Source organism: Natator depressus, chromosome 17 (assembly GCF_965152275.1).
Source record: "Natator depressus isolate rNatDep1 chromosome 17, rNatDep2.hap1, whole genome shotgun sequence".
Taxonomy (NCBI): domain Eukaryota; kingdom Metazoa; phylum Chordata; order Testudines; family Cheloniidae; genus Natator; species Natator depressus.
The window spans coordinates 7,140,960-7,166,929 of NC_134250.1; the positions used below are offsets into that span (position 1 = coordinate 7,140,960).

At 42.9% G+C, this 25,970-nt stretch overlaps 1 protein-coding gene across 3 annotated transcripts in view; it reads left to right on the forward strand.

The window, feature by feature from the left end:
* DHRS11 (dehydrogenase/reductase 11) overlaps positions 1 to 23,962 on the forward strand; it is a 70,660-nt gene extending 46,698 nt beyond the window's left edge. Inside the window, exons 2-7 of one of the 3 annotated variants that reach the window (XM_074974564.1) lie at positions 4,089 to 4,298; positions 12,882 to 12,976; positions 14,495 to 14,624; positions 15,952 to 16,044; positions 18,315 to 18,380; positions 20,049 to 20,189. In XM_074974564.1, the coding sequence (XP_074830665.1) occupies positions 4,089 to 4,298; positions 12,882 to 12,976; positions 14,495 to 14,624; positions 15,952 to 16,044; positions 18,315 to 18,380; positions 20,049 to 20,069 (615 nt within the window). In that variant the 3' untranslated portion in view covers positions 20,070 to 20,189. Of the gene's footprint in view, positions 1 to 4,088; positions 4,299 to 12,881; positions 12,977 to 14,494; positions 14,625 to 15,951; positions 16,045 to 18,314; positions 18,381 to 20,048; positions 20,190 to 20,231 lie in introns of those variants that run through there. The other 2 variants (XM_074974563.1, XM_074974565.1) reach the window with 2 other exon arrangements.
* Positions 23,963 to 25,970: the final 2,008 nt, after the last annotated feature.

The following is a 25,970-nucleotide window of genomic DNA, read 5'->3' on the forward strand; positions in this document are numbered from 1 at the left end:
TTAGAGGTTTTAACCATTCTTGTTTCTTATGTATATTGTTTATAGTGACACAAGCCCCTATTTGGAGGTGCCGTGTGTGTACGTTGAAAGCTTTATGAATATTATTTTACATGGTCTCCAGCTCAGATACCATGATAATGAGTGCATTGTCCAAACCTGGAATACAGTAGCTCTTTCCCACCCAAGATCTCAAAGTTCTTCACAAACATTAATGAATAAAGCCTCACAATATGCCTGTGAGGCAAGTCAGAATTAGGCTTGTCTACACTGGCAATTTACAGTGCTGCAACTTTCTCACTCAGGGGTGTGAAAAAACACCCCCGAGTGCAGCAAGTTTCAGCGCCGTAAAGTGCCAGTGTAAACAGTGCACCAGTGCTGGGAGCCATGCCCCTTGTGGAAGTGGGGTTTTTTTAGAGCGCTGGGAGAGCTCTCTGCCACAACCACACAAGCCACATTAAAGCGCTTTAGTGTTGCCAGTGCGATACGTTAAGGTCAAAATGTTCAAAAGTAGCAGCTGATTTTAGGTACCCACCTCTGAGATTCTTTGAGCTGGATTCTCAGCTGGTGTAGATCAGGATAGCTCTGTTGACTTTGATGGAGTCCCAAACTTCCTGAATTTTAAGAGCTCTGAGAGTGCAAACCTCCAATTGAAGTCAGTGGGAGCTGAGTGCCTCTGAAAATTAGGTTCAAAGGATAAGATCAGCCTCTAAAGGTGGAAGTACATGAAACAGTAACTTTTGAAAATGTGGCTGTGACACACAAATGAATCCAGTAACTGGGAACAAAACAGAGGTTTTCTGACTCCCCCTCACTGACTGAGTCCCCCCCACTTCCAAAAAAACCCCCTCCAAAACACCCCTGAAGCAGTTGCTAATATTTTAAAATTCTGACTGGAGCTAATCAGAAAATGAGTAGGGGAGAGAGAATCACATTTTGTTGTGATTTCTCCCTCCCCCCCAACCCTCTTGGGCAAAAATAGATATTTCAATGGAAAATGTAATCAAAAAGGTGAATTTTGAAAAATGTGAACCAGCTGTAACCCTCATATTTTATGGAAAAGGAAGGGGAACAGTTAAGAGAATCCAGTTTCATTTACTGATTTGGTTTTTAATTTTTTCCCCTCAAAGAAAGGAACTCTTTATATGGTATATGTTGTTATTTAACATTCCAGCTGAGTATTTATATTCCAAGAAGGCAATGTGTGAACTCTGGTACGCTTTCACTCTGTCTTTATGTATTAATTTTAAAAGACAATGTCAAGGTAACTAGTTCCCAAAATGTACGCACGGTGGGGGAAATCCTGGTTTCATTGAAATCAATGGGAGCTTTGCCATTGCCTTGGGTGGGGCAGAATTTATTTCACCCTGTGTCTTTTAAAAATGAGCTAGTTCTTTTAATGTCGATGTTCCACTGATGCTTCTTTGACAAACTGATTGTTGCGGAGAGCTCAACTTAAATCACTCATCCCCTCCTGGTGCTTGCATTAACAAAGCTCTGCGTGTGTATTTTTGAGAGTGAATTTCACTCAGACCCTGTCCTCTACAGGACTCGCCAGAAGCCAGGCATGGTTTTTGCTTGCCTTTTAGTTGTTGTTTAAATTACTTGTTACTGCAAAGACTGGTTTATAAAACAAACACCTCAGTTCAACTGGGAAGAGCGAGGTTAGACGTACAATAGTTTAGTCACCGAGGGCCGTAATACAGTACTTTGGTCTAACTCTGGTTGTTGGGTTGAGTATGGGTGGTTTAGTGGCCTCTGATATACAGGAGGTCAGAATGACCTAAAAGCATTAATGATAGGTTTTAGTCCATTTTGTAGAGCTAACCCCTTTGAATATATCACTTGGTAAGGGAAGGGTAATATTTATTATTTAATAATAATTGATCAATTTATTTGTAATTTATTTGTATTATTATTAATACTAATAATATATATTATTATATATGGTACCCTTTACGTCTGTCACAGTAAGACACCTTGGATGATCAGGGCTGAATCACTAGCCTGGGAATCATTCTTGCACAGCAATGCTAATGCCTGATCCAGTGCCCGCTCACATCAGTGGGAGTCTTTCCATTGATGTCAGTGGCTGCTGGATCTGATCCTTAGACCTTTACCTCGATCACTTCCTTGTGGGCAGCAGACAGGCCAGTCCTCCCAAACCTAAGTGCCCTTTAGGAAGATTCCTTCAAGAGCTGGTGCTTTGTAATTTATTTTGGCTAGTTAAACCACATGAATGAAACTTAAATCAACAGCAAGTCACCTCCAGGCGTGGGCTCTGTTACTGTACATTTTGGGGTGTGCCAAGACCTCAGACACTCGGTGGATCTAAATCAGTGTTTCACGGCGCATACGCTGTAGTGCGGATGGCGCTGAAAAGTACTTGTATGGAAGCCAGTCAGCTTAAACCAAGTCCCTGATGAAGCTAAGACCTAAACATGTGCTTAACTTTAAGTACATACTTAAGTCCTGTTGAAATCAATAAAAAGCTCAAGCTAACAGTGCAGGATTGGTGTGTTTGGAGGACCTTTGACTTGAATTCATTCCTCCCCAGGCCTGATCCAATTCCCATTGAAGTAAATGGAAAGGCTCCCATGGTTTACAGTACTGGATCAGGCCCTAAATTTGCTGACCATCTTCAGGACAGAAGGCAAAGCTATCTGTTTTACAAGGCTTTCTCTCCTTTGGGTGTTTTTGGGGGGATTATTTGATAAGAGCATATGTTTTGTTTGAGTTACTGCCCGGCGGCTCAATGGACAAATTTTGCTTTTTGTTGTTCTTTATTATAAATGTAGAGGTTGACAATTATGTGCACCATGCAAGGCGGCTGAATTAAGTGATCTGAATAATAAGCACATTTAAGTGTTTAAAAAATGACTTCAGTGAAGGATAGTTGTCTTGTCCAGTGAAGAGTCATAAGGGCCAAGACTGAACTTTGTATAAATCCTTTAATGGTTCTGAGAACACAGTCCATGCTGTGCCCTGGTTCAATTTATTCAAGCTACTTGGAAATGTCTGATATTTAAAAAATCTGCCAGGTGCAGAGGTGATCTTCTTACTGTAAAATACTACAATCCAGCACACACATTAGACAGCATGGGGCCAGATTGTCAGCTAGGGTAAATCAATGTAACTCCATTCACTTCAGTGGAATGATGCTGATATACGCCAGCTAAGGATCTGGCCTTACAAATGCAAACCAAGGGGAATTCAGTTTTGAGTAGTTATGTCTGTGACATTTATAGCATCCAACCCAAGAGGATAAGCTCTGTGGAGCTGGATGAGCAAATGTAATGTGCAAGTGACAGGCAATTAGCAAGACAGCCTATGCTACACATAAGATCAGGCCTCCTCTTGCCAAGTCTGAGACCTGGTTTACACCTAAAACTTAGGCTGATGTAGCTACATTGCTCAGGAGTATGAAAAAAATCACATCTTGGAGAGATGTAGTTTAAACTAAACTAAGCCCCGATTTAGACATGGCTTGGTCGATGGGATGATGGATGAATTCTCCCAACTACTACCTCTCGAGGGCGTGGATTTACTACAGTGACTGAAACCCCCCTTCCATCGCTAGAGCAAGTGTCTACACTACTGTGCCTCAGTGGCATAGCTATGGTAGTGTAGCTTGTAGTGTAGACCTAGCCTTAGTCCCTTTCTGTGAAGACGTTTTAAAATCAAGGGTCAAGGACCATAATTTTAGTCATCAGAACAGGAGATTCTGGCAGCCTTATCTGCAGAGGCAGCGTGGTCCAGTGGATAGGGTACCACGCTGGAATTTGGGTTCTGTTCCTGGCTCTGTGACCTTGAGTGAGTCACTTCCCCCTCTGTGCCTCTGTTCCCCTTGTCTGTCTTTCCTATTTAGACTTCAAGTTCTTTGGGGCAGCGACTGTCCCGTACTATGCATTTATACAGGTCTAGCGCAGTGGGGCTTTGATCTTGGTTGGGGCTGTTAGGTGCTGCTGTAATACAAACTATTAACGAAAGTACTTGCTGGCAGAAATGAAGTGCACAGCTGATCAGTTGGGCCTTTCCCAGGGGAAGGGATTCTGATTGCTTTTCTCTTCCTTCCTTTTTTCTTTCTCTAGAAATTGGCAGCAGAATGCCAGAGTGCGGGATACCCTGGCATCCTAATTCCCTATAAGTGCGATCTGTCCAATGAAGAGGAGATCCTATCTATGTTCTCTGCAATCAAGACTCTACATCAAGGGGTTGATGTGTGCATCAACAATGCTGGCTTGGCTCGCCCCGAGCCCCTGCTGTCTGGGAAAACGGAGGGTTGGAGGATGATGATAGATGTGAGTAGTTCGCCCGCGAGACAATGGGAACTATGATGGGCTGGACAGAGTGAAGGGAGTCTTTGCCATGACCAAGCGTTTGGACGCAGAGACGAGTGTCGCCTGCTGGCTGGGTGCTAGGGGTGGGAAAATGTGTTTTGCCTGATTCTTGAACCATCTGGAATGTAGGAGTGATTAGAGTAGGGCAGAGATTGGGGGAAAAGGGAGCAGAAAGGGAGGAAACTCTCCACCGGAAAAAATAGGGCAAAAAATGGAGCAGAGACCAGGTGGAGTGAAAACCAAATACAAAGAGACTGTGGGGAAATAAGGAGCAGGGATGGTGAGAGGACATCCTAATTAAAAAATACACTGTGGTATGTCTGTCTAGGCATTTATCTGGCCCTCATCACTCTAGTATCTGGGCACCTCACAGTCATTCATGGATTTTATCTTCAGGCCACTCCTGTGAGGTAGAAAATTCTGTTGTCTCCACATGGGGAACAGAGGCATTAAGTAGATAGTGTCTTACCCACGGTCACCCAGGCAGGGTGTGGCTGAGCCAGAGATCAAACCCAGTTTGAGTCACAACCCAGTGTCCTAGCCAATAGACCCGCCTCTCTATCTTGATATGCTGTAGGCATCCACTGGTCCTGGCCTAGTTTGGGGTGGGGAGTGATTATTTTGCCCCAATATAGTACTCATCACAGGCTTCTCTTTACCAAGAAAAATAAGTTTTGGTTTTAAATGAGATCATTTTCTGGCATGGGGTGAAACATGGGTATAAATTTCATGGGAAAAAGATTGGCAAATGTGAAGGCACAGCCTAACAAATAGTCTTAGAAATGTTGCAAAATCTCCACCCCCCACAGAGGTTCACCATCTCAATTGAGCACTGTTGCTGTGTGCTGTTAAACAACTGCTGTGTTCCACCCTAGAAGTGTTGCCTGACCTTTAGATTATGTATTAATTATATTGATTACTTAAGAATCCCCAGTTATCTCTTTGGGGGCTGCCAGATTCTTGCCCCAAGATCATGCCCAGTATTATTTAAATTATTATACAGTTGGGAACCCTGATGTACACAGTTGCAATACACACACTATAGGAACTCTCTTATATTTACAAATATAGTTTATTAATACATTTAGCACGGTCACAAACACCCCAACTTAGGAAGATAGAAATACGACAGCATGTACATCTGCACACCCATATACTCACACCATCCCTTGTAGAACAGCCTGAAACGTTAGCCATCGTCTTCCTCATCACCATCACCTTCCTCATCTTCACCAGTGGCCATCATTGTGGCACCTCCCAAGGACTACATCTTTCTCTCCTACCGCCCTTAGGCTTTTATAATACGTTATGCTGATGCCGCTATGTTTGATGCATGTTCAGTAGGGGATTTTTCCCTTCTCCTTATTTGTATTTCCTCACCTTACTAATGTTGGAGTGTCTTTTTCCTACAGGTTAGTTTATCAATGATCCTAACTTATTATCGTATATGTCTGTTCGTTACCATGGCCCTTTTGTGGTTAGGTATCACATTTGTTATTTCTGTCCTAACTGGTTATTTTGGCTCTTTCCAAGTTCCAAGTGGTGGTGTACCTGTTAAGTTTAAAAGGGTATGAACTTAGGAAAGCCCCTATGCCAACCTACTTCAATGCATCCTCTATGTTAAAGGTTGCAGCCATATATGAACCATATGCTTTAGTTCGTCACCATTTATCTAGTGAAAGGTCCCAAACCATATGTATGCTAACTTTGCCTTAGCTCAACATACAGGATGTGGTTTGCAGGTCCCTTATGTTACAGCCAAAATATACTCTACTATAAACCTATTATAATAAAACAAATAATCAAACCCATAACAAACGTATAAGAAAAGATATATAGGCAAGTAAGCAGGCCAGCCTTAAATGTATCTCATGTACCTGTTATGTATGTCGGTTCGTTGCCAGGACACTTCTGTAGTTAAATTATTTATCTGTGGTCAGAACTTCCCCTTAAACTCCCCAAATACTTGGGGTTTTCGGTTGGGCCGTTTATCTGTTCAAAGTTCACCTGTTCAAAGTTCACAGGGTCACAGATCTTAGCCTTATGCTAACTTGCTGAAGCTAATGTCTTACAGGATACAGGCCTGTAGGTTTCTTGCATTACTGCTAAATCTAATGCAAATCAGAATATAATGCAAAGCAGTAAATAAAGGCAAACTAGCCCACTGGGCTACAGAAGTGGCAGCATTCCAGGAGAGTCTGCTACATACCTGCAGGATGACTTCATTACATGGATAGGTCTGCTGTTGCTGTCCTCTTTCGTGAAGGCAAAGACCACAGTTTGCTTTTTTGTGGCTTTGCCACTTGTGGACTATTCTGCTTTTTCTTGCCAAAACTATGCTTCGTCATTTTGTGTTACATGAATTCCAAACTATGGGTTGTGATATTACTGGGGTCTGCAATACTGCGTCACTGTTTAATTCTGAATTTTAACTGGATTATATTTTACCTTAGGACTGATTTTCAGAGGTGCTGAGCTCCCATTATTTTTAACTTGGGAATGGCCTCGTTTTCATTTTAATTGAAAAAAAGACCTATTTTCAAGCAGCCCCCTCTCCAAATCCACCCTCCCCCCAAACAAAAATATGACAAATCCAGTACATGAGCCCTTTTTTTTTTTGACTTGGTACCAAAATACAAAAGCTTTCAATTTCCTGTAGATTTGCATTTTGTCGTGATCGTGTCACACTTCTTCAACACGGAGGTCCCCTTTATAGTAGACAAATGCTCCAAAGGTCTCCTTGGAAGTGGATGATGTATCTATAACCCACGGCTGATTAATAGATTTCATGTGATAGAATGTTCTCTCCTGGTCTGTGTGTAATATTGGTGACCTGGAATCTGTGGCATGCTGATTCCAGGAGCCCTAGAGGACGGTCCTATCCCTGCACACTCAGGGAGTCATTACCGCGTAGTTGTGTCAAACGTCCACTCACAGACTAAGGGTATGTCTAGACTGCAGCCACTGGGTGTGATTGCAGCCTGAGCCAACATACCCCAAGTTAGCTTAAATCTTGCTTGCTCAGGTCCGTAGTCCCCCGACCCTCAGCCTAATAAGCTATAGCATTCCTTTTTTTCTGGTCTTTAGTACTTTATTTTCCGTTCAAAATCTGGTTAGAGCTGGATACCACTGAGCTGATTTCACGTGCCGTACTAGGAAATTGTGAAATTCTATCACATTATTTACAAAAACAGTCTTCTATGATATGTACATACAGTACCTAGCATAATGGGACCAGAATCTTAGCTGGAGATGCTATTGTAATATTAACGATAAGTGCATGTATTTATGGTTCTGTTTTCTGTACCACACTGTGCCTTTAAACGTCGGAAGTCCGTCTGCAATGGAGGCAGGGTTGTGAGGTGATTTGGGATCTTACAGCATGAGAGATACTTTCTGTTCTCTCTCCCTCTTCTGGAAACTTTATTTTTTCTAATTTTAAGTTATGGGAAATGACAAAGAGAGTCCTCCATTCTGGAAGTGTATGTTCTGCTCATTGTGTGCAGACCTCATACCTGTGTGTGTCTGCTTTGACCTAGCTGTGGCATTAATTGTCAGGGTGATGTTATGCCGCCTGTGATAAACCGGGATGTCCAAATATTATCCAAGTGAAGGCTTTATTGAAAGCTTGCCAGCAGCTGAGAGCTGAACCTAACTTGTGTCTAATGAACCCAATTTCGGTGGCACTTTTAATCTGGAGGGAAAGTCCATGGAAACCACAGGTCCCCGTGTGCTATAAGCCATCCTGATCTGAGCAGCTTTACTGAACCTGGCTCATGACTTTTAACCTGCTAGTAAACATTGAAAATGCCATTAAAAATAGCTCTGGGTTTTTCTTCCTCTCTGAAAAGTCCCCTTTTCACAGCTTGGAAATCTCACTCTCTGAATACACTGTAGCTGAGTACAACTTTTGGTCTGGTAGTGGGGCTTTTGCTGTCTCTCTCTAACTACATATGCATCAGAGGGATATGCTTACTGAGTGCCACATGTGTGCCTCTAATCAACATCTGTCTGGTCTGGTTCTGATGCACTTTCCAAAACTTTTCAAGAGTTTCTTGAAACGGAGGCTGCCAGCTCCTTTCATGGGCCATTGGGTCTTCGCAGTGCTCTGAATAGTACGTAGAGAATTTCTTCAAATGTTCTGCAGGAAGAAAAGCATTAGAGAACGCTTTTATTTTGAAGGGTGTTACGGAAGCATTTCAAAGTCCAGCTGTGCTGAAGGAGAGGGGGGAAAAAAAATCCCCAAATAACCGTAGATCCCTTCATTAGGAGACATTTATGGCCTTAAATCTAGTGGAAGGGTTTTTAAATTGTTCCTTCTTTCATCATTTATGAGCTTTTGAGACTGACTTTGACTTTTAACGATCCCTCTTCCCATGTTTCTTCCTTGAAACCTGTTCCTGTGGCTCCACCAGCCGAAGAAGTGCTATCATTTATTTATTACAGCCCCTACTGCTCTGCTGCAGGATTCTAGATCCTCGTCGCCTGAACTGTTGTCTGTTGTTTATTCCCCCCGCGCCCCTGACTGCAGGCTTCTTAGGGCATGGACCACATCCGCTTTGTGTCCTCTACAGCACTGAGCAAGCTGTTGGCACTTAACAAATGCACAGTGTATGAGTGTGAATTTTATGCCACTCTGGTCCCATAAGGGGGCCTTAAAATGGGTGGAAATATCCCCTAGTCTGAAAATATCCACAAAATGCCCCTTGTACAGAGGAGCTCCTTTGAATGGTGTGGAGAAGGCCCCTGGCTCCAGCCCCTGGTGTAGGGGGACGTCAGGGGCATCACGGATGCATACTGCATTACGGCTATTCTTTGTGTCCCGGGGCTCATAGAGGGCTACATTCGAGCAGTCTCAAGGCAGGGGCTAGCCAGGCTCCTGCAGGACCCCAGCATATGGGGCGTACAAAGGTGGTTTAAAGCCACCCTTGTGCCCTTCCCCTAAGTGCAAGAATGGAGCAACTGGGAAACAAGCCTTGAGATTTTTATCAGTCCTTGGTCAGATGCACTCCCATTGACGTTGGCCAGAATCTCGAGAAGGACCTCCGATTTGGCTGGTATTACAGCATGGTTTTGTCTGAATTTCCCCCTGATTCTGTTTCCTATTAAGGTACTTTGTCTCCAGCTGGGTGGGCAGAAAAATGGCCTCTTGCCAATCCATTGCTGAGAGAGGAGAGCTATATTGGTAGGATATTGCTCAGCTGATTCTATTTTGGGACTCCCAGCAAATTACCAACTTTTCCAATATCTCTTTATTGAGTTTCTTTTCTTTGAATCACTCCAGGTAGAGCCAGAAAGTAGCGGAGAAATTGAAAAGGTCAGAAATGAGAACTGGCTGATCCCGGGCAAGGTGGATCAAAGGCAACAATCCCTCTGATCAAAAAGAGGAAAGGTTTTACAAGGGTTGGAGCAGGTCCTCAGCTGGTGTTAATCAGCGTTGCTCTGTTCACTTTGATGGAGCTGTGCCGATTTTACACCAGCTAAAGATCTAGCTCATAAAATCACAGGCAGAATGAAAACAATGTTTGCTTCCTCAGCATGGCTCGTCTCCACATGTACAATGCAGCTCCCGGCTAGGGTGTGAACCGGGGGTGGGGGTGGGGGGAAAGGTTCAAAAGCACTTATATGATTTAGGGATATAAAACCCAGTGGGATTTTGAAAATCTCACCCCAAGTCTCAACGCCCAACGAGTCATGGGATGGCTCTGCATTATCACAAGGTGGTGGTTTTGGGATAGGAGCGCACACGCACCATACCTGGAAAACAATCCCTGCATCTCCTGGCACAGAGAGGCTTCCAGCAGCCAGGTTTATGCCCAGAAAACAGATAACCAAAGGTTAACGTTTAACACCAAATCAGAGATCCAGGCTTTCAAACTCAGCAAGAGCCACCACCTTGTGCAATGTCTGGTAGGCCTTGAAACTTTAATGGCGTGATTTATGGCTGCCCCCTGCAAGGGTGCCCAAGTGGGGGAGGATGCAAAGAGCCTGCATCCTCAGTGCAGAGGCTGGTCATAGTTACAGCCTTGGCTGTATAGGGGACACTCAGGGCTAAGCTCCTCCAAAGGGAAAGGGTTAGGAGGCAGGGCTGTAGTCCCACCTGTCATGCCCATCCACACCAGCCCAAAGACTCAGGTCCAATTTCTCAAAGGTATTTAGGCGCCTAACTCTCACTGAAATAGGAACCTAGATACCTTTGAGTGTCTGGGCCACAGTATGGTGCTTTCACCACAGGACTAGCCTTCCTCTCTTTTCGTAGAATTGTACGACTGGAAGGGACCTTGAGAGGTCATCTAGTCCAGTCCCCTGCACTCAAAGCAGGACTAAGTGTTATCTAGACCATCCCTGATAAGTGTGTATCTAACCTGCTCTTAAAAATCTTCCATCTCCTTTCCTCCTGTTTATGAGATTTCCATTCTCCCCTCTATTCTCCCAGCTTGTTTATAATATTGTGCTCTAAATGAGACCGGACTAAAGTCTGCTCAGCCTTCTACATTCTGCTCAGGAGCATCTGGAGTCCCGTGCTGTGTACACACCTTATTTTACACAGTAATCTTTGAACAGCTCCTTCACATTTTACCCACTGACCTTTACAGCCACGAATTCAAGCAGAACCTTCCATACACTCCATGTGGGCTATGTTCCAGCCCAGGGCAAAAGATTCCAGTACACATACTACCACATTCAGGAACTCTTGCATGGTGCAGGGTTGGGTGAAAAGTCCTGGCTCTTGGGTCTTTTGACAGTTCTTCATTGACCGGGGGTGCTTTTTGCAGTTTGTTTGACTATACCTCTGCTGCGTGTGTATGCAAAGCGACAAGACAGTACCGTGTAAGGCACGTTTTCACAGAGGCCCGTGAAACCGGTAGCTCTGACACTGGCAGATTTTGCCAGTAGATCTAACACGTTCTCCTGGATAGGCTTCAACTACTTGAGATGATTGCGAGCCTCAGGACAAGTGAAATGAATCCTGGCAGCTGCTTCTTCACCTTTGTCCAGCTGAGGCGTGGAGGCTCTTTGATGCTATGGATAGATTTCCCTACACTTGTCACTAAACTAGCGCTGTTAATAAGATTCATAGTGTGGTGGGTGGGGTTTTTGGGTTTTTTTCCTGATGGTAAAACGTTAACTTTTTGGCATCCTCCCCAAACGTAACTGCATGTTGTAAAGCGCTCTGTGTTGCAAGATCATGATGATTTTAGCTCTCTACATTAAACAGTGCAGAAATGTCCCCCCGTCCTCCCTGTCCTTGCTCCTTCAAATAGCCTAATAGAGAGGCAAGCTGCCAGATCCCCAGCTGGTGTAAGCTGGCACGGCTCCATTGACTTCAGTGGAAGAATGCTGATTTACATCAGATACGAATCTGAGGCCATTATACTCACGACTTTACGGCTTCACAGGGAGCAGCACTGGTGTTCATGGATTTGTGCTACTAAAAGCCAAGATCTGTATCGCAAAGGTTTTTTTTTTTGGTTGTTTGTTTAAGATTTGGATTGAAACAATCCATTCACACTTCCTTGACCTTGCTAACTGTGAAATCAAATAGATTTGAAATACCCTGCCTATTCTGGGCTTTACTCCAGCCCTGGAATACAGGGCAACTTTGGTGAGACCTCTAGAGACCTCCCACATAACCAAGGTAAATTTTTAACCTGGTATGTGAGGATTTTAGCCTCAAGTTCCCAGTGTGATGGCATTGTGCTGGCTAAATGCCCAGGTAGTGTTTATATGCTCAGCCAATGTGTAGTAAAAAAAATTTTTTTTACTATTATTATTTATTATTATTATTTAATTAATTTATTTTTATTGTGGTAGCCGTGAGGAGCTCCAGTCATGAACCAGGATCCCACTGTGCTAGGTGTCGTACAAACACGGAATAAAAAGTCAGTCCCTGCCTCAAAGAACTCACAATGAGAAAACATAGTTTTCACTTTCCCGTAACTCAAAACCAACCAAACACGAGTTTCCTCTCACTTTGTTTTAAAACAATTAAATCAAATTCATACTGGCTGAGACAAAGCCTAGAGAATTTAATCCCCTAAAATGAATGATGTTGTTATGGTATCAAACTTTACAAGTCCTATAGATACTGTAATGAACTGGCTAGGGTGTATATGTCACCACTGCACTCTACAGGGTGGAATCAGAACTGCCTGGCATTTATCTGAGGACCTATACTGGTGACAGCTAATGGCAGGTCTTTTTTATCTCAAGTTGTAAGAACCTGTGCTTTGAAGCTGAAGGATCAGACTTCTATCCTGCTAAGTTCTGAATGGTAGTGGTTGAATTGTAGTGACAACTGTGAAGTCCCAGGTGGCTGTGGATTCTTTGCAAGTCACCAACGCTAGTTCCAGCCACATTTCCCTCTGTGACCTGTTTTAAAGTGCGTGCTAGTATATTTAAGCAAAACCCATTTCTTTGGCTGCAGTGTGGTTACATGGGGTGTAAGTCAAGGCAGAGTTTATCCCAAGCATACAAAGATGAGCATGAAATCCCTGATCACTGCAATGGGCTTTAATCTTCATTTTTTTCCTGCTATTTCAGGTCAACGTTATGGCCGTAAGTATCTGCACCCGGGAGGTCTATCGGTCCATGAAGGAGAGAAACATTGATGATGGCCACATTATTAACATTAACAGGTGAGAGACTGGATTGTGGCTGTCACTGAAAATAACCCTAATTTGCTGTGGGTTGGCTTTCTTCGCTGTTTTCTTTTGTTGCTTTACAGTGCAAAGCTATCCATCCCTGTCTCCCCTGCTGCTTGTCTCTGGAAGTCTGTCTGTATCTCACTGGGAGTTTTTCTGTGCATGTATGTTTTTGGGCCTTTCTGTTTTCGATACCAAAGATTCGTGCAGCAGCTTGCCAGTATGTGTTACTGACGAGTCCCACATTGTTTCATGCTCTAGTAATGGGCCTGTACTGTAGCACTTCGCAGCTTCTCCTTTTCCAGATAAGGCTTGTGCCAGTGTGCACACAGAATCGGGACACAGGCTATCAATGAGCCCTCTTCTCTCCCAGGCACCCATGCTGGCAGTGCTTCATGGACAACATTCATTCATGTAAAGCCTGAATGATGGAGCTCTGTGTGGGTGAAGTGTTGGGTTTGGGAAGATGAAATTCACTCCTCCAGCCCGGGACCAAGGTACAGGCAGAGACAACAGCTGACCCACTTAGGAATCTGCACAAACACGTGGATCCTCTGGTCTCTTCCCTGGCCCAGACTCTTCGCTGCCCACTGAGCTGGCAAATGTAGGGGTAGCATGGAGAAGCCGTCTGGGAAGGGGGTCTCCATTCACAGCCACAATGTAGGGTTTACACATTTTATTGGCCCTCTGCACTGGCATGATACAGTCCCATGTCTGGTACTAATATTGACTTCAACTGATGCTGGGCCCTGTATGTTGTCCTATTCTGTTTGTACCTACAATTACAAACATTCCTCTCACCTTCTAATAAACTCGGGCTTTGTTTACTGGAGATTTTTCCTGGTTACAACCATTGGTGTCTATCCAGCCATATAGCACCAGTACAAATCACAGCTTTTAGCTTTTTTTTTTTTTTCTTGTCGACTCTCGGGTGTGGCTACACCACTGACCAGCTACCTCTGGTTAACACTCCCAGTGTAGACAGAGCCTTAGTGTTATCCCATATTGAAGCCCTAGGAGCTCGGTCTTTGGGATGGGTCTGAACTTTCTTTCTTTTTAATTTGTTTTGGAGAACTTCGTAGAGCTGGTTAAAAACTTGGAACATTTTCATTGAAAATTTCAAATGTTTTCAACATTCTGACCACTCCTGTCAAAAGCCGGAAAGATTGTCATAAAAATGTTGCCCCCACCCCTTCAAAAAAAAAAAAAAAACTCCAAACTTTTCAACTAGTTCTAGAAATCAATTTTGTTAAAAGAAAAAAAAATCTCAGCGTACATGATTCCCCCCATTTCATTTTATAGTTTACTATGCTCCTCCACTATTCACAGCCCATTAGCTCATTTCCTAGCTCACAGCGGGAAAGGGGGAAATTCCGTATGTACTCATCCATGTCGGATAGGTAGGTTGTTTCCCCCCATCCCTCTTTGGGGTGCTGGTTCCTGTTTGGGACGTCTCAGGCTGTTCCCTGCTCTCCCCCCCCATCACCCCCTTTCTTTCTGTTCTCTTCTCAGCATGAACGGTCACAGTGTCGTGCCACAGTCAGTTGTTCATTTTTACAGTGCCACCAAGTACGCGGTTACAGCATTGACGGAGGGGCTAAGACAAGAACTTAGGGAAGCCAAGACTCATATACGAGCTACAGTGAGTGGTTTTTCTCTCGGCTATTGTAATGAACAGTGGAATGCTCGCTCGTGATGTGTGTCGGAAGTTTTATCTTTTGAGTCATGTTTTTGAGGGCGAGGGTAGCACTCCTAAACCAGAGGGCTGAAGACCTGTTCCTGGCTCTGCCTCTGACTTGCTGTGTGCCTCAGCTTCTGGGCACCCAAACTTGAGATATCTCAGGCCTGATTTTCAAGGGATGTTGAGAACCTACTACTCAAACATACAGGCTCTCAGAACCACTGTGTTATGTTTCGTGGCACACACCGAGAGAAGTTAGATAAAAACATAAAAACTGTTACCACAAGGTTGCCATGTAACACTGCTTTATTTCTTAGAATTCAGAATAACACGTAAGAGCCGCAAATAAACAGAGAGCGAGAAAGCAGGCTGCTCCCTAAAACAGAGTGGCACAACTCACCCAACCTTACTCTAAGCTGAATGCTGACTGACTGCTGTTAGACTCATATCACATGATCCCCTACCAACCTCCCTAACCTGCAAGAAGGACCAGGAAAAATCCCTGAAATTAAAAGTGACAGCGTACAGATTTAACAGTTTTCAGAATACCGCATACTGAAAATCAGCACCTAATTTGTCCAAGTTAAACACCCAAAAGTTGAGGCAACCAAAATTAAGGATGCTTGTAGAAATTTAACCTATCTATGCCATAGGTCCCTCATCTGTAAAATGGGGTTAATAATTCTTATCTACCTCACCAGGGTCTGAGGAGGCTTAATTCATGTTAGTGAAGAGATAACGTGAGTATAGACGTAAGTATAGAAATGTGAATGGACAAGGCCTCGCACTGGGAGTCATGAGACCTGTGTTCTACTGCTGACTTTGTCCCTGACTCACTGAATGACCTCAGGCGAGTCACTTAGCCTTTCCGTGCCTCAGTTTCCCTTCTGAGAAAGGGATGGGGAACCAGACCAAGAGACAGGAGATATGGATTCTGTTGGGAGAATAGCTTTTTTTGAGCTGCGGTAACTTACTGAGGAAGGAGGGGAAATATATTAAAAATGGATAATACCAGTCAGATAGTAGCTTTGCTCGAACTGTTTAGTAAGCTTGGCTCTCAGAGGTATTTTATTCAGCAGTTATACTGTGTTGCAAGTTATTTTGTTATTTGCTGTGCTGAACCTTCTCTTTGTGGGGTAGGGGATATCTATCAGAGGTCCCCATGGTAATACCCTTCAGTGATCTTTAAGTCAATATCTATTCTCTTAACATAGTTGTCTTTTTTTTTTTTTTTTTAAATGAAAGGGGAGTTACAGATCCCATTAGGATGTGCTCTATTCTTTTCCAGTGTATATCTCCAGGACTGGTGGAAACTGGATTTGCTTTTAAACTTCACGATAATGATCCAGAAAGAGCTGCTGCAACCTACGAGAGCATTAGGGTAGGGAACTGAGAAACGAATGCAGAGTACATTTACACTGATTGCATGGCTAATTATCTCTCTCTAACTAATAATCTTTTAGGACCCCAAGTCTGCATGTCACTGAGCACTTCCTGAAAAATGCTCAGCACCCTCAACTCTCACTGAAATCAATGGGAGGTGAAGGGACTCAGGACCCATTAGGAGGTTCTCAGCAGGATTGGCTCTTCAGACTGAACCACTGACCTCCACATATACCTTGTAGATTTTAATATGTCTCAGTCTTTTTTTAAAATTTTCTTATTTACAAGAAGAACGAACATCCAAGTATAAAGATCAACCAATTTTTAACATTGTGTGGGTTTAAGTGACTTGTGTCTTATTGGAGAGAATGTGTACCCCATTAGCTACTACACTTTCTGAAAGTTCGACCTTGCAGTTTTGGAAATTCAGACTCTAACCAGCTTCTTGTAGAGATGTTGGTTTAAAATATTTTTTAAAAACTAAGCATCTTGCCTTCGGAGCTCATCTTAAATCTGATTTATTTAATGAAGTGCTGTAGGAGGAATATAAACCCTCATGCTTCAGGACACAAGCCAGCCTCAAACTAATGGAGGTCAGGAAGGAACCTTCCAAGGGAGCAGATTATCCCTTAATTGACAAATGCAGGGTTCTTGTACCTTCCTCTGAAATGGCTGGTACTCATCAGTATGGAGATGAGTCACTGGACTGGATGGGTCACTGGACTGATCCAGTCTGGAAATTTCAATGTTCCTAATTATTACCCAATTTGTCCATGAAGTCTGGAGTGTCACCCCATTCCTCATAAAACCCCTAGCTTTCTGCTGAGAGGTTGCTTTTCCATATCTCTCCTAGTTACATTGCCCTCTCTTCCCCACTACAAAAACAGAATGTAGGTCTCCATCCTGGGTAAGGGGCAGAAAGTTTAGCTCTGTGAGGAAGTACATTGGGGCTGAGGGATGGAATCTTCAACCCAACTGATTGGTCTAACCCTAAGTAAAGCAATAAGCTGTAATCCAAGCCAGGGATAAGAGTATCAGATATGGTCTGATCCTTCTCCTCCCCACCCTATGCAGGATTTTGGCCCAGTGGATCTGTGTAATGCACATTGTCACAGGCCATATCCCTTGCTCACCCCAAAACCTCCTTTCTAAGAGGGGAAATGAGGAGTCTTGCCAGGGTGATTTTCCCATGTGTGGTTTCTGCTACTGCTGCTATCCTTTGCTTATTGGGCCAGATGTTTTTGGACACACCCTGGGACTTGTCCCTTCATCTTTAACACAATGACTATACTGGGAGTTTTATTCTGATCAGCCTTTTGGGTTGTAAATATATTAAGCAAGTGTCTAAATAAAACAGATCCCATTAAAACAAGCTTAAAACCCAACCTGAGCCTGCCAGAATCTATGGAGTGTGATCACAATTTGCCTAACCTAAGGAGCAGGTCTTCCTTGGCAGCTTGACAACTCTCTCTGCACATCACAAACTCACTAGTTATGCTGGTTAGCTCATGGTAGCTTTTTTGTTTATACACAGTATGGAACATAAAAGCCAGCACACGTGAGTGATGTGCATAGAGTATGTTTAACTTTTGATACTGAATAGTCTGCTGCTGACTAAGGCAGGGAGAGAAGAGTATATATTTTTCCTTAGCAAACAGCCCAGTTCTGAAAATCTATTGCTCCGGTAAAATCATCTTTGCAGGCATTAAATTATGACTATGCCACTGGCTGAAAATCTGCTAGAAGTATTTGCAATATGTCTCATAGGGATAGTGTCTGAGGTCCAGAAAGTTGAAATACACTTCCTAGGAGTGGCAGAGTGGTGTAGTGGAGAGCACATGGTACTAGAAGTCAGGAAAGCGAGGTTCTAGTTTCTGCTCTTCTGCTGCCCTGCTGTGTGACCTTGGGCAAGTCACTTTCTCTCTCTGCTTCTGTTTCCCTTCTGAGTCTTGCCTGCCTCATCTATTTAGATTGTAAGCTCTTTGGGACAGCGCCTATCTCACTATGTTTTTGTACAGCACCTAGCACACTGGGGGCCTAATCTCAGCTGATGCATCAAAGCACTGTTGTAATAGTAATATTAATAATAGCCGATGCAAAAATAAAAACAATCCACTTCCCTTGTTAAATTGTTTATGCAGTTTTCCCCATGTCTGTTTTTTCTTTTTGAAATGCACTAAGTGTTGTTTGTTAAAAACTGAGCAATTTTACTGTTAAATTTTCCTAAGTAATCCTTTGTCTTGGCTAATATTGGTTCTGTCTTTCCAGTGTCTAAAAGCTGAAGATATGGCCAATGCTGTCATATATGTACTAAGCGCTCCACCTCATGTACAGGTAAGTTGCAGCTCATGTAAAATAACATCTCTGTTGTGTGTAACTGAAAGAGTAAAGGGGAATTTTGCAGACCTGACGTCTGTTAATCAGCATTGTAGTCTCCATATCAGCTGTGTGCTCAGAAGAGCATGGCCTAGGGATTAACATTGATCATTTTTGTTTACATGTACCTTATGGCAACATTGAAACTGCAAGGATCCAACCGCTAAAGACTGTACGTCTACAAGATAAAAAGTTCCTGCCCCCAGAGAAAAGTTATCTGGGACTCCTTCTAGAACCTAGATAAAATGGAAGGAACATGGACATCTCTTGCCCCTTCTGAACTGAATCGCCTGATGTCCTGCGGACATTCTTGGGGCTAGATCAGATTCTACCAGTCACCAATTTAGGGCCCAATCTTGCTAAGTGCCCAGGGTCACAGAGGATGCGTGTGGCGGAGTAGGAATTGAATGCAGGTGTCCTACAGGGCTAGCATTCTACCCACTGAACCATCCTTCCTGTCCCTCAGCTCTTCCCAAGGGGTACTGAGTACTTCACCCAAGGATGCCATATGGGCTGTTAACAGGTCTGACACCTAGGTGCACCCGCTCCCCTCCAGTGGCTGGTCCACACAGAAGATAACAGGCTACTACTACTGCTGCTCCTTTAGTTCCAGAAGCCTGTGCTTTTAGTGCTAAAGAGCACAGGTTCTGTTACCAGTGAGGACACCTGCAAGCTGCGAATTCAGAGTGAAGTATCAAATTTCCAATACCTCACCACAACTAAATCCAATAGTTCCTAGACACTGAAGAGCTGATCCTCTGCTCCTGGCTGTCTTGCTTTTATGCCTCTATTAAATTTGCATTTGAAGTAGTTTTTACTTTCAGTTGCTTTTAAAATCACAATGAATTTGTGGCTCAGACATGAAAATAACTTGAATGTCTCCCTCTGTGTTATGCACAAACTCCACTCATTCCTCAGCTATATGGCCAGATTTTGGGTGCTGAGCACTTTAGGAAATCTGCCTGATACCTATTTTGCACTCGCATTATGCCTCTTGATCGAGGGTCCCAAAGGGGTTTTCAAATCTTTTGTGCTTCCAGATGTATTTTTCACCCACTGTATAATAAATAAATAGTTTGCTTCTCTGCTGCGTTTCAGCTCTTTGCTGATGTGAAGTGACAAACCCCTGACAATCCACATTTGTAGAGTCTCTGAAAAAAATATTAATGAGTGGAGATCCATGTAGATATCAGGTCCATACCACGAAAGCAAGAAAACATGTCAGATGACTTTGGACATGAAAAAAATGTCTAGCAAGATCTTTACATGGGCTCCTGTAAAGCCAGGGCATGAGACATATGGATATAAGAGCGGTCTTCCTGAATCGTTACAGTGGTCCGTTTAGTCCAGTGTCCTCTCTCTGACAGTGGCCACTACTTGCTTCAGAGAAAGTTGCAAGAATCTGTGCAATAAGCGGTTATAGAATAACCTGGCTGTGAGCAATGTTCCTTCCTGACTCTCATTCGGTAGAAGTTGCTTTATGCCCTGAAGCATGAGGATTTATAACCAATATCAGTTTACGCTGTCTTCTTTCTCTTCTGTGTACTAAGATTAAAATCATTGTAATTCTGTTAGAAGAAAAAAATCATAGTTTTTAATAACAGGTTTTTTTCTTTTAACCAACAGAACCTAACGACTGGTGGCTGAATAACTCTGAAGGGATCTATATCTTGTCATATGCATTGTGTTCATTTGCAGTTTGTCATTATTATGTTTCACTCATGGTTAGCATGTTTATGTTTAGCACACTGCGAACCTTTTAAAATGGGCTTCAGTGCTACTGTAAAATCACCTATTGGTCTTTTCCAGATCGGAGATATTCAGATGAGGCCTACAGAGCAGATTTCATAGCAAATGAAGAAGAATGCAAGCAGCACCATGCATCAATCCCCCTTCACACCCTCCAGCAGTTTAGGGTTTCATCTGCTGGTTGACAACATTTTAATTGGATGCCAAGGATCACATTTGAAGAATTAATTTTCATTTTCTCTCTCTGAGCTAGTGCTGAGCCAGTAAAAAAAATTACTATTGGTCTTGGGTATCTCTCCCCCTCACTATTACTGTAAATGTAATTTTGAAAACACTGCAGGGAAGCAAATCAGTGGAATACTGTATATGATTGGTTTGGGTTTTTAGTTTAGTTTGTTTGGGTCTTGTTTGCTGATGCTCCAGACAGACACAGGTGAAGCGTCATGAGATATTTGCCAACTTCAAAGCATCACTTGGTTGCTGATTCCTTTCTGCTGTTGTGCATTCTTTGAATTGTTGCAATGAATTAAATGGCACATGACCTGTCACTTTCTTCTCTGTTTTTTAAGTATTATTGTCAGAGGTGTCCCAACTACTTCATTTGGCAGATGTGATTTCCACCTCCTCCCTGTTCAGCTGTGACATACTAATGCATTGGAAGGAGATTTCCTTTGTACTTAGAACAAAGGATTTGTCTTAATACCAGTCCTCTCTTCTAAAGTCAAAACAATAGACAAGACATCCGCTGTCCACCTTTTTCAACATACTTAATGCTTCAGATTTGTGGTGTATATTGTGTATCAGTCAATCTAATTTCTGTTCCTCTTGCATCTATTCAAAGCTAATTTTCCTTGTCAGTAATGGCGCATGTGACTCCCCTTCCCCATTGTAGCCCACAGTGCCAGAAGAAGTGTAAAGAATACTCCTTTCCTGTTTACATGAATTGTGCCTGACAGATCTGAAGAAGTATCTCTGTGTGATTGCCGTTTCTCTCTCTTTCTAGGTAGGTAGATAGACGGAGGGATACGCACCTGAATTTCCACAGGTTAGGGAATGACGATCTAACGTATAAGTGGCATAGTTAAAGTATGAGTGAGTTGTTTGGTCTTTTTAATAAAAGTAAAATAAAACTGTGTACGGTCTTCTTGTGATCATATATATCCTTTGTACCATCTCATAGCATTCTTGATGTTTTTGTATGTTTGATATTTGCATGCAGTGACACTTTTTGGAAATATTGACGCAGTCTTAGAAATGCTGTATGGTGCTGTTTAAACGCTGATTGCTGAAAGTTAGTGAGTTGGAAATGTTGAAACTGTGAAATGGTATACGATCAGATTCTTTTGGAGTTGCGGGGGAAGAGAGAGAGGGGTGAACCATACTGAAGCTGTCCAGAATGCATGACTTCTGCATAAAACCTCATTCTGCTCTCATAACCAGTTTTATGCTGGTGTAATTCCTCTGAGTTACACCTGATTTACACTGGTTTAGGACTGAGGACAGTAAGGCCCATAGCTGATTACACTTACAGTTGCGAAACTACTTTAGCTACCATGTTTAGGCTCCGTTAGAATGGTATAAAAGAGACATAGGTGTGCACTCCAACCTGATATGCAATTGTGGAGCTGTTAATATGTGTTGCCTTAAGATTCTGATTTCACTTCTGCTGTGCTCTGAATTTCCTGTAGCATTTCCGGTGGTGAACCTGTTGTATTAGGTGGAGCAGGTTTGGTCAAGTGACCTGAGCAAGGACTGGGAGCCAGGGAACTTGATTTTGATATCTTCACGTACACTAGTTTTACACCATCTATGGGTATTACTCCTTGTTTATATCAGTGTACGAGAGACCAGGATCAGGCCAAATACCTCCTGAATTCCAACTCCCTCTTTATCCTTGGGCAAGTCACTTAACCTCTCTGCCTCAGTTTCCCCATCTGTAAAATGGGGATAATAATACTTACCTACCTCACAGGGGTGTTGTGAGGACTCATTATCTGTTTTGTAAAGCACTTTGAATATGAAAAGCGCTATGTAAGTGCTAAGTATTGTTATTAAGTATTATTAATTACATCTTGTGATACACAGAATTGCTTGTGCCAAAGGTTGGCAACAGTAGACAGATATGGCCAGAATAGCTGGTAATGCATACATTAGTAATGCTGGCATAAATGAAAAAACAAAGAACTTTTTTTTCTCTTTAAAAGTGTGTTCATTATTTTTTTTTCTTTCCATTCCTGGTTTCTCATCCCCCTCCCTCCTGGGTAAGGCAAGTGCTGACTCAGCCGTTTCTGGATTTGGCTTTTTAATTCATTGTAGGGTAAATTCATCACTGTGCAGAGGACTTGAAACAAGCAAATGCACCACTCAAGTCCCACTTAACCAGGACTGGCTCTAGGCACCAGCAAAGCAAGCACGTGCTTGGGGTGGCACAATTCCAGGGGCGGCATTCCGGCCATCCTTTTTTTTTGTTGTTGTTGCTTGGGCAGCATTCCCCTGGGTGCTGAATTAGGGGACACCAGTGCAGCCTTGATTAACAGACGCTGTCCCTAACAACAGTCCAACAGAGCTCAAGACAATTGGCACATGCTTTTCTAGATACTGGAGCCCTTGTTGTGCTCAGATTTGTGGCACTGGGGTAAGGAGGGTCACAGCATTAGTGCATTATTGCAGTGAGACATTTTCGAAAGCTGCCCTCCCAGATTTTGTACAGCACCATTGTGATATTCAGCTTGGTTTAACTTTAAAACTCTTGGTGTTCTTCCAAAGATTTATATGCATTGGGAACTGGAGCTCATCATTTTGACAGATGCACTTGTGCCACATTTGTGGTAGTCTCTGTTTGCCAGAAGCTGGGAATGAGCGACAGGGGATGGATCACTTGATGATTACCTGTTCTGTTCATTCCCTCTGGGGCATCTGGCACTGGCCACTGTCGGAAGACAGGAAACTGGGCTAGATGGACCCTTGGTCTGCCCCAGTAGGGCCATTCTTATGTGTTGTTATAAAAAGAAAATATTGGAAATGGTGACAATATTTGGAGTCTGAGCCAAATTAATGTTTAGAAATTGGAAACCTGCTGCCCCCATCCAGCAAAGCACTTAACCACATGCTTAACATTGAAGTCAATGGGAATACTCACATGCTTAAAGTTAAGCACATGCTTAAGTGTGTTTCTTAATCAGGGCCTAAATTGATAATTCTGCTTTGAATTCAGAAAGCAGTACCTAAGGTATCTTCCTATGATTTAGTTGGGGTTGGTCCTGCTTTGAGCAGGGGGTTGGACTAGATGACTTCCTGAGGTCCCTTCCAACCCTGATATTCTATGAAAAGGGCCATTCCAGTTTGCTAGTATTCCTTAAAATATGAACTGGCAGCCTCGTGGTTTTAAAAGTCCCATTCAAATGCTTTTCTACATTTGTAACCTTCTCAGACTGATAAAATAATGTGTTGTCTTTCAAATTATTTTGCTTCCAACTGTCCAGTATATTTTCCATTCCAAATTTTTTAGGGAATTTTTTTCCTGCTGCCAGTTAAGTTTCTACCTTTGGCTGATTTCCTAAAACACGTGCAAACCTTTAAGGGGCTTGAAAACAGATGGCTAGTTCTGCTGCTCTGCCTCTCATTTACACTTACCTAGATGGATTGCACTTCGAGCCATCTTTCCAGAATGATGTGGCATTGGCAACACGACTAGGAAGAGGAGGGGTTGTTTTGAAACTCCCAAACAGAAGGGTGAACTGTTTAATTTATCGATAGGTTTCTAATTGTGAACTGTAAAATAAAAAGATAAAAATACTATGGTTTTGTCCTACTTTTTAAAGATATAATATACAGTTAAATCCGTGTGTAAAAAAACACTTGTCTTATGAAGAATTCAAGCGGAGTGATTTCAGGGTGGGGAACATAGCTTCCTTTGTTTTTGTACAGGGCCTAGCACATTGTTGGCACTACTGGAAACGGATGTTAATTCTTGACGTTAAATGGTAGCAGTGATTGTTTTTATTAAAGATACAGATGTTCTTTCTGACAGTATCTGCCAATGCCTGTGTCCGAATATGGCAGAGGGAAGATTCTCAGGTTACATCTCTAAGAATGGGTGACTCAGAAACTGGTTTAAGAGCTGGTGGTGGTTTTGCTAGCGGTTAAGTGATGCAGCAGGCAGGCGGAGTTGCAGGAGAAAGACTTTTATTGAACATGCATAGAGACCAGTGTTTACACGCAGAGAGGCCACTGATGTCAGGTAGCACTGGGCCACCAGCATACAATCCGGAGCCTCTGGTGTCACACCTAACTAGGTCCCTCCTGAAAGCTGTCCCTCTTCCTTCAGTCCCCCACTTCATAGTACAGGGGCAAAATGAACTATTTGTCTCAGCATTTTAAGTAAACACTTTCCAACAGAGTGGTTTTAAAACAACTGGGTCTGGGTCTGATCCCTTCCTCAGGTGGGCCCCAAGCCTGCAGTCAGGCCGCATGGGTTGGCCTTGCACCTGTACAGAGCCTTATTAACTTCAACAGGGATCCACCAGAGCACCCAAATGAATCCCACTGCAGGGTCTGCGCTAAGGGTACTCTCACTAAAACCAAGGTCTCAGGTGAGTAAAGGCTGATGGTTGGGCTCTTACTTTCATGGCAACCATTCGTGTAATTGCTTTAAAACATACAGAGGATGATCCAAAACCCACTGAAGTCAATATAAGGCGTCCCAATGACTCCAGCGGACTTTCGATTGGCCTCATGGATGTTCGTCTTTCAGAGGGAGATGTTTGCAGAAAGAGCATTCAGTTATCTCATGAATAACCAGTTTAAGTTGGACTCTGCTACTCGTCCTCGCATTGAGTAGTACCTTAATCTGCAAGTACTTGCACTGATTTCAATGGGACTGTCTGTGAGGTAAAGTACTAAACATCGGGGTGGCAGAATCTGACTCTGAATTGCATTTTTGAACTACTCAAGAAATGAGCTACGACCACCCTGGAAAACATAGACTTGCATCTGAAACTAGCACTGTATCCTTGTAGGGAGTCTTTCGTTCATTACTGGGGGGCAAACAATACAGAAGACTTTTTTCCATCATGGCTATTTATTTATGAATCACCTTCTAATTTACCCAAGTGCAAATAGAATTGTTTACAACCACAAACAGGTGGCTGGAAAAAAATTGTTAACTGAGTATTAACGAATGGTTGGGTGTCTTGTGAGCAGCCAGAAAGACCTTGTGAAATAGAAGGGCAGCATTGCCAACTCTAGTGATTTTTATCATACGTCTCCTATTATTTGCTATTTATCATGAAGCCCTAGCTCCGGGAGTCATGTGATTATGTGAGAATCTCAGCTTTCATTAAAAAATAGTAAGTTGCTAGCCGTCTGCAGAGAAAACCTTAGAAAGGTAATGTAAGTGCATTCTAAAGGTTCAAAAACCAGAAGGCAAATAAACAGAGCCCAGTGTTTCTTTACATTTTATGATTTTAAAGCTAATCTCATGATTTTGGGGGCCTGATTCATGATTTTTGAAAGTTTCAGGTTGACAATACTAGAAAGGACTAAAAGAAACTTGACTGGTTCTATTAAATCCTTTTGTTGTTTAAAAGATTGTCCAAATGTTAGAATACACGCTCTAAGGCCTTGAACCTCCAGGTTTGCAGAAGGGGCTCAGCACTTTGCAGGAGCTGGGCCTAAGAGGATTACTTGTGTGAGCAAGGTGTGCAGGAAAAAACCCTAAAGGTCCAAAAGCTCAAACTCACATTTCTTATGGACATGATCCTGCACCCACTGAAGTCAATGGGCACAGTTCACCTTTGT